This window comes from Antrostomus carolinensis, unplaced genomic scaffold (genome assembly GCF_000700745.2).
Source record: "Antrostomus carolinensis isolate BGI_N321 unplaced genomic scaffold, ASM70074v2 scaffold2865, whole genome shotgun sequence".
Classification (NCBI taxonomy): Eukaryota; Metazoa; Chordata; class Aves; order Caprimulgiformes; family Caprimulgidae; genus Antrostomus; species Antrostomus carolinensis.
The window spans coordinates 54,216-63,469 of record NW_010314045.1 but is presented as its reverse complement, the minus strand read 5'-3'; the positions used below and the strand labels follow the sequence as shown (position 1 = coordinate 63,469).

At 43.8% G+C, this 9,254-nt stretch overlaps 1 protein-coding gene across 1 annotated transcript in view; it reads left to right on the top strand.

Moving 5' to 3' along the window:
• Positions 1 to 1,102: 1,102 nt before the first annotated feature.
• Positions 1,103 to 9,254, top strand: part of SHROOM2 (shroom family member 2) — a gene marked incomplete at its 5' end in the record, with an annotated part of 44,260 nt that continues 36,108 nt past the window's right edge. The window contains 2 exons of the mRNA XM_010167482.1: positions 1,103 to 1,263; positions 6,492 to 9,141. Of these exons, the coding sequence (XP_010165784.1) occupies positions 1,103 to 1,263; positions 6,492 to 9,141 (2,811 nt within the window). The remainder of the gene's footprint in view (positions 1,264 to 6,491; positions 9,142 to 9,254) is intronic.

The following is a 9,254-nucleotide window of genomic DNA, read 5'->3' as shown; positions in this document are numbered from 1 at the left end:
GCTGGGAAGAGTAGACTTTTTTTTATGGAAACAATTACTTCTTTTTTTTTTCTTTTTTTTTTAGTGACAGTAATGATGCTACACTTCTCAGTGAAATTACAGCTTCCATGTAGAATTGTTATTCTCCTTTTGTAGTCCTGCATGCAGGGTTTGGAAAGGCAATTCGTAATTGAATTAATCAGATCTTTCTGAATGCACTGCAAAAATCCATGTACCACTGGTTTGTGGTTGCTGAGAGGTGTTGCAGACAGCAAGTCCTGGGAAGGAAGCGCAAGCCGTTGTTAGTAATTCCTGAGCAGAAGGAAGGGGCAGAGGTGTGCAGAGCAGTTGGGCAGAGCGGTTTGCCAAGTACAAAGCTCTAACAACTTATTGTTACACTTCTTGGAAGGGATCTTTTCAGTTACATGAGCATGTGCATTTGGAGGTGATATCCAAGTGGATATTTGGGGACTGAATTGCTGAACTAATGTGTTTAAATGTATTCTTTAAAAAACAAAACAAACAAAAAACCCTGCATACCTGAGGTGCCAGTTATTTAAAGAGCTGAAGCAGAGCTTGGCTGGAGTTAAAATTATTAGTTGTATCACTCTTACTGACTTGCATGAAACAATGTACATGGCTTTATTCCTTCCTGTCGTTAACTCTTTTCTTCCCACCTCCTCCCATGAGCACATAGCTACAGTAAAACCTTACCAAAGCCCTGCTCTACTGTTCACGTGTTGTAATGGTCATAAGCCTCAGTATTAGCTTCGACTGTTAAAGCTCCGCATATGTGCCAGGTACTTTAAAATTTGTTTGCCTGTCTCCGCCCCTCCTAAAAACCACCCCACTCCCAAAATAAATAATTAAAAAAAAAAAAAAGAAAAAAAAAGAAGAAAATAAAACAGCCAAGCACAGACCTGAGAGAGTGTTGACGTTTCACTGCATCTGGAGCATTTAAAGGAACGCTGGTGTCTTTTCAAAACTGGCATGCGCGTAGAAAGTTGTCTCATTTGCTGTCACTTGCAGTCGTTACGCCTCTGCCCTGTCTGGGTTGCCTTTCACTACTGCCCTGGTAGATTTCTTGCTGCATGTTTGCACTGAACTATTTGCATTAAACTAGTACGCTCTCTCTCTCTCTCTCGTTTCCAGAAGAAATGACCTAGCCTGCAGGCCCCACTCCTGGCACGCCACCAAATTTACAGAGAGTCAACCTGAGACGGCCACGTCACACCTTTCCTCCTCCAATGCCTGCGCTTCCTGGCACTCGCGCTATCATGCAAGGTGAGTCCCTGCTTCAGCTCCAGCAGCAAGACAGTGATAATGTCGGTCATGATACTGAGTGTCTTTTCAACCCAGGCATGCAGAACGGTTGCATTGTGTGTCTTTAGTGTTGCCTGCCCTGTCAAAGCTTGAAGGGAGAGCATGGGAAGTCTGACGTACGGATAAGTCGATTTCAGAAACAGTATGTGATATGTGCGCGTGACTGAGAGGTAAGAAACTGGCTTTAAAGGCACTCGGAGGTTATGTGCCTTGCTCTGCATTTCCTTTCAGTGTCCACTGGTAAAATCCTAAACCTCTGTAAGCGAAAAGAAACCATCAAAATTGCCATACTTCAAATGAAATAGTAAAGCAAGAAGAAACTGAAAAATACTGTTTCAGAGTATTAAAAAGCCTTTTCCTAAAGGGAGGGTACACAGTGTTTTCCTGTTGGACTTTAAGGCATTACTGGTTTTATTAGTTACACTGTGTAATCTGATCTTCCCTACAGCTGTGCTCTTGCTTGTGTAGAGAGGTAATAAGACCGATGGTGTTCAGTCCCTGTTTAAAGCACCTTAATATTTGTTAGGTCTCATTTAGCACTATGGAAGAAAGACTGGCACCCATGCAGCTTCACTTGTGAATCTTTAAACTTTTAGGTAATGCCTGTTTGTGTCTGGTCACAGGTTCTTGTTTGTTTCATGCTGGTAGGTGACATTCTTCATAATTTTCACAAGTTTGTTTGCTTGGTTTTTGTTGTTTGTTTGTTTTTTTGTTGTGGTTTTTTTTTTTATTTAGTTGCTTTTTTCTTCTCAGTTCCTATTGAGCCCCAGTTATGCTGAGCGTTAAAGAAAGCGAGTCTGGTATCCAGTCCCATTTGGGAAAGTAGGCTTGTGTTTTCTGTACTTACTGCTGTACATTTTCTGTCATTACTTCTTGATTCTATGTGGTAGTTATAACAGAAGAACATTCATACTTTCAAGATTTTATTTAGTTTTTCATGTCATTTTTTACAATTTTTTTTCACATCGTTTGTTTTCTTTAGAAACTCTCTTCTCTTTTTAAAATAACTTGCTATCTGCTCTTGAATAGAGTATGAATGTTAACATTTAGACAGAAAGGTTTTTTAGATGCATTTTGTAATACGTCATGAGCAGATGTTTTAGCACATTGTATTTCTCAAATCCTTGTTTAGAATTGCTGCTGTTTTACACTGATTTAGAGAGTTTGTATTTAAATTTCATGTAGAGAAGCTGAATGAAATTTATAGATTTGAAGACAGTAAAAGTCCTTGTACAGAGAAACAAAATTCAGAAAGTTCTAAAAACGTAATTATAGAGCTCCTGGTTGCAATGCCAGCTCAAGAGTTTTGCTACTTTTGGTCTACTGAGTCTTCTGACAGGGCTGTAAATCAGTATATGCTTCCTGTTCTTCCTGATGGTTGTCCTTGAACCTTGTTAAAGTAAAATGTTACCAGACATATGGCTCAAAGTGTGATTTGATAGGAGCTGGGTGAATTGCAATATTTAAAAAAGGAAAAAATATTAATTTGGTTCAAGGCCAGTGTGAAATGAGCTTTGGGCAGGAAATTGGATGGGAAGGAAAAAGGGGAGGGGAATAGAGCAATCTTCTCCCCTCGCAGATCAGAAATAGCAGCAACTGCTGGTAGACATCAGTACTAATGAAAAGGGCAAATTCTGCTTTCTCAGATGCTGCTGAAAGATTTAGTGGCTTCAGCACAGTCTAGTACCGGGGTTCCCAGGGCGCTGCCGGAGATCTCTCAGGCCTGGTGTCTGTTGCCCAAGACAGTTTCAGCGGCAGAGCTGACCTCAGACTGCGGCTGCTGGAGGCCCAGCGTTCCCAGTGTGCCAGCTGGAGGATTTGGGTATTTTGAGGATCCCGGTTGCAGAGGGAGGTTCTTTGGGCTTGCTTGGCTGCAAAAAGAGAAGGTGAGCAGCTTCAGAGACTCCCCACTTCCAAAGTGCAATTCGCAAAACAGAGATGCACCGTGTGCTCCCAAGTCAAGCACCCAGCTGAACAGGATGCACAGCAACTGGTATCTGAAAGCAGCAGTATGCAAGGAGATAACAGAAATAGCCCTGGGAGGGTATATGCTGGAATTTCTTGTCCTACCTTGAGCTAAGCATCTAAGGTTGGTATTCACAGCCTAAAATCTCTTGTGAATGTACCTGCCTGCCTGCATTCTCTCTGTGAGTGTGAAAGCTGAATCACTTGTAAAACACCAAGAGCTCGATCAGAGGGAGAGATGCTTTTGCTCTCTTCCAAGCAGATATACCTGGATTTTGTATGTTGGGGGTGTGGGGCACAGCTGGACCGAACAACCCTCTGAAAATTGTGCTAGGTAGGCACTAGATTAAGCTATGTGCAATTTGATTTGGTTTGGTTTGGGGGGAGGGGGAAGATTTTTTGCCAGCTTACTGAATTTGGACCTTTGAGAAGGTGCACGAAGCTAGAGGAAGATGGACCAGAAGAGACTGTACCAGTGTAGATAGGAGAGAGGGTAGTTCTGGAGCACAGCTCTCCACATCCACCACTATACGTGTATTTTTTTTAATCGTGTGACTTTAATTCAAAAACTGAACTATGTTGGAAGCACTAGGCCAGGCCTGGGTGCTTCTCACACAAGGCCAGAGAGTTAGACCTTAATTTCCTTCTGTGAGTCTTCTGCTGTCTTTTTCACACAAGTCATACCTTAACAACATGGACACAGACTGTTTTCTTAGCCCACCCCACTTTTCTGGCCGGTGTGGATGTAAACTGTCTTAAGTTGCTGAAAGCTTAGGGCCTGCATTTTCTTTCAGTAGGTTATACTATAATAGAGGACCTTATAATTTTTTTTAATTTTTTTTTTTTCCATGCCCCTGGGTGTGCAGTTGAAACCAGCAACCTCTTTTACTTCATTCTGGCCTTACAGGTGTGGGTGTGAGGCAAATGTGCTCTGAGAAGGCTGCTTAAACTGAAGTTTGGGGGCAATTAGGGTCAGGTACATCTAATCTGTAATCCCCTGTGGTCTGAATGTTGTCTGATTTGCTGAGATGTTGTCGTTTCTGGGAGGGCCCAGGAGCAGAAGCTTGTGCCCCAGGGTTGAGGGGGTGCTTATTGGCCAAAGTGACCAAGGATGGTGTCTGTAGATTATTTCTGGGCTTTACCTGCCAGACTTCCACCAGCAGTGTAGATGCTTTTGTGAATCCACTCTAAAAAAACTAGTGAGGGAGGGATATCCTCGGATGCCAGGCTTGGGCAGAAAAATGGCTTTTGAACTCCCCTCCATGTCAGAGTTTGTGGGAGGATAGTCCTGCAGTAGAGGACCACAGGAGGCCGTGCTTTGCAGTAGCACATCATCAGAAACTTTCCTCTCCTTTCTTTGAAGCTTTTGCTGCATCTGCTGTTTCCATTAGACATTTTCTAGCAGGGCTTTGACCTCTGATGCTGACGATCTCTGCTTCACATTTGATACCAGCAGATCTACACAAGAATTTTAAATTGTAAATTGAGGCTTTCTGCACAAGTGTCATCTTTATTTTAATCAATGCCAAGTATCTCCTTGGTGCTGCAGAAGGGGAAAAATATCAGCAATTCATAGCGATATCTGGCTTATGTTCTTCATTAACAAAGGAGAACCTAATAATGACCAAGACACTTTTAACATGAACCACAGTGTCTGCCGAAGAAGACAATTAAGACATTTTTGAGTATTCAGCAAGATGTTTTAAAATGATATAAATAAAAGAATTAAAGAACAAAAAACCCAGATGACCAGTGCTAGTGTATCTTGTTAATAAAATGCTTCTAGAAAATAAGCACAAACTTCACCTTCTCTTATTTCACCTTCTCTTATTTCACGTAAAGTACTTTTGACCATGTTGCATAAAAAAAGGTTACAAAGACTATAGTAATAAAGCCGGGGGGGGGGGCAAGCGATTCTGATGTTAATACTGAATTCCAAAGAACTGTTTAGTTGAAATTTGCAGTATTTTTGACAGAAAAAGATTTGTATCACTCTTTGTATATTTTCTTTTTTAATGTGGACTAATCTAACTTCATTGCTAGCTTTCACAGGTTTCTTTACTGCACAAGTTTTGATAGATGCTTCGTATAATTATAGCTACAGGGAAGTGGATTAATTCTGGGATTTCTATCAAGGGGCTTTGCATGCAAGGGCAAGAATTTGAATTTGGTATATAAAAGCAGGAGGGGCTGCCAGTGAAGTTCAAACAGGGAGACGTGATGAGAATAATTGGAAGGACTATCGTCTCGGCATCAGTGTGTTGGATTGACAGGAGGAGGGTGCTGTGAAAGATATAAAAGAAAGAAAACAGAACGAAACTGGTTGGGTAGGAAAACAACAGAAGCAGCAAGATTTTGAAATCGTGTTCTAGGCAAATGAACCAGAGAAAGTACACGGTCAAAGATGATGTTTCTGTAGAGGAAAGAGCGGCAGAGAGGAACTGGTATCGATAAGGATTCTGGAAGGAAGGTCAGAAGCTTAGTTTTGGCCATGCAGAGCTTACGTTGCTCTGGCATCTCCTCCTGACGTTTTCCTGTCCGTGTTGTGGAACTGGGTGGAAGTGAATGGCGCTGTTGTAAGGGTGTCAGCCTGAGAGCGGTTTGAAACCACTTTGGTGAGGATCAGAACTAAAGTAGTGGCATTTGAGACAAATGTTTTTAGTGAACCTCTGTTTAGAAACAAAAATATTAAATGAATGGGCAGATCTGGATAAGCAGGACAAGGGAATAACTTTATGGACTGAAGAAGTTTAGAGTGAGATTACAAAAGATGAACAAGGAAGTATGTGAGTTTAATAGCTAGAAGAATTGGGATACTGGGAAAGTAAGCTGCAAAATAAGTTAGTGTTTGTCCTGGGAAAGAGGGAGCTGGTGGAGCTCAAACTAGATTTGTCTGAAAGTAAAGTCAGCAAAATCAACAATTTACAGAGGGAGAGGGAGCCTTCAAGGAGATAAATGTGTATAACCTATTGGTAAACTTAAAAAGGGAAGTTGAGTTAGTTATTAAAGTGTCAAGCTTTGAATCAGTGGCAGAGTGTGAAGGTAAAGCCCTTGCTTTGTGTTCAAGCTTCCAATTTTATTGGATTGTTTTTGTTGAGTAACCGCTATGCAGATGGATCTTAACCAATGTTAATAAAATCGGTGACTATGTATTTATAATTATGTTGTGGCATTTTTTGATTGGTATGTTTCCGCTGAAGCTTTTTGTTTGTTTCCTACCGTAGTTGTTCTTCTCATGACCTGTCAAACTCGTGGGATCAGTCAAGTCTACATCGTACTTCAGACCAGTTCAGCTCTTTGGGAAGTATGGACAGCTGGGACCACACTCCACAAGTAGCACAGTATGGAAGGCTTTCTTCTGCAAGGTCTAACAGTAGCATTGACCATCTAGGAAGCCAAAGTAAACGGGATTCAGCCTACGGGTCTTTCTCCACAAGTTCTAGCACCCCCGACCACACTCTGTCCAGTGCAGACACTTCTTCGACAGAGAACATGCTGTACAAAGTAGGCCACTGGGAGACTGCTAAGCATGGAAACAAGTCTGGCCAATTCTTGAATGACAACAGTGTAATAGAGGACAAACCTGGGTATTTGCCAGCTCCCATCCAATATGAGAACAACAAAGGTCCTAGAATAGAGGAACACCCTGATGGCAAGCTCACTAGCTCTGGAAGATCCAGTTTTGGACCTGTCTGGTATGTTCCTGATAAGAGAAAGTCTTCATCTCCTCCCCCTCCCCCTCCACCTCTCCGTAGTGACAGCTTTGCTGCTACCAAAGGCCATGAGAAAGCCCATGGCCCCGTGTTCTCAGAGGGTGCCAGCACGCAGCACTTTACAGCCCTGAACCGGTCTCAGCCCAGGAGTGACTGGAGCTTGGAAGCCGCAGAGCAGCAGCGGCAGCTCTCCAGAGCATGTGACAAGAGGGTCAGCAGTTCAAATCACAAATCTGATCTCAGTTCAGAGCTGGCTTTTTCTTGGGCTGGTGAAAGGTACAATAGTACCGCGGGAACTGTCAGCAGGCTGCAGTCGTCCTTGTCCAGCACTGACGTTCGGTTTGCACAGCCTGCTTACAGCTGCCACCACCAGCACCAGCACAGTGATGAGAGCACTTTTTTCCACAATGCAAGAATCTCAGCTGCACCTAAAGATCAGCAGCATTATCTGTCCTATAGTGGCATTCAGGAGTCACCTGCGGATCATTTTCACGACTACAGTCCAAACCAAGGCAGTCTCCTCAACGCTTCCTCTGCTTTGAACAGTGCTGCTGAACAGAAGGTGGACAACACTGGACAGAGCCGTTATTATTGCGTGACAGCAAAACAGCCTGCTCAGGGAAGCTCAAAGCCACTGCAACTCAAGGACGACAGCTGGAAACCCGCAGCGGGGGCTGATGCATCGCTGGGACCTCATGAAACTCCTGCAGTTGTCACAATGGTTCAAAAACCAAAATACTATCTACCTCAACAATCTGTTGAATCTTCACTGAAAGGGTGTGAGAACAGTAGTCATTACCCAGTGGACAGAGAGGGGGGTGCTAGGTGTGTTGTATTAGAAGAAGCTAAAAAAACCCATCATACTGAAAAGTCTGGACAAAAGAAAAACTTTGAGAGCAGCTCTGAGGAAAGTGAAACTAGGTACCGTCAACAGGAGTATGTGAAGGGCTGTGTCCTTACCACTGAAAACAGATCTGCTCAGAAGGATTTTAGGTGGAGGAAAGATGAGAGTAGCAAGATTTCTCCTCAGAAGACCCCAATGTTGCACTCTTTAGCTCAGGAAGGGAAAAAACAGTCTGACAACAGCCCAGAAGCAGTAACAGAACGACAGGCCCCATTTGACACCCACTTGTCTAAACAGGCACGAAGGAGTGATCGTTTTGCAACAACGCTGAGAAATGAGATCCAAATGAGAAGGGCAAAGCTGCAGAAAAGTAGAAGCACTGCTACGTTAGTAGGGTCCTCTGAAACAGAGGAGTGCAATGAGACCTGGAAGCCAGATTCAGCAGCAAATGTCACCACCTCTCCAGACACTAACTTTACCAGCACCTACAAAGATCACCTCAAGGAAGCACAGGCCAGGGTTCTGAGGGCGACGTCCTTCAAACGGCGGGACTTGGAACCCAGCCCCACTGAATATCTCCCGAGGTCACCCGAGCGGAAACCTGGTAGCTACAACTCCTCGTTACTGGCTTTGGTTTCTGAGGATGCGTCTGGATTCCTTGAGGCTACACAAGCTAAACCGAACCCTGCAGGGAGCGGCACTCATCACGTTTCTCGCGTTGGAGCCAGGAAGAGGTTCACAACAGAGCAAAAACTGAAGTCTTACTCTGAACCAGAGAAGATGAATGAGGTGGGGGTGTCAGAGGATGAGTGCCGTGCTCATTGCCATCCAAATACATCTGAAGAAGCCCTGGGCTCATTTGCAGACAGGTGGAAATTTTTTGAAGAAACAAGTAAACCTGCGTATAGGAAATCGGCTCAGAAACCAGCTCCCCGCGGTCTAGCTGAGGGACAGCCCGAGAGGCTGGATAGGAAAGCTCATGGTGGACAAGAGGGAGAGGAGTCATGGTATGAGAGAAGAGGTCGAGCAGCCTCTGTTGGACTTGAAACTACACATGCTTCAAAAGATAACGTCCATTATAGTAGTAGCAGTAAGGCTGCTGATAGGATTGTGAGATCTGAACAGCCCCAGCGCCTGGGAACCTTTGCAGAGTATCAGGCGTCGTGGAAGGAGCAGCGGAAGCCACTAGAGCCGAGGAGCTCAGGAAGGTACCATTCAGCTGATAATATCCTTGATGCAGGCCACGAACAACATGAGAAACCTCAGTACACCCATGAGAGGTCTAGATCATCCCCTTCTACTGATTTCTACAAACAGGTACACGTCTTTCACCTAATCCTTTAAATTGTCTGGGAGGGGACAGGAAAGTGGTGGAAGGGGAATGAGATTATTTTAATCACAGAACCACAGAATGGTGGGGGTTAGAAGGC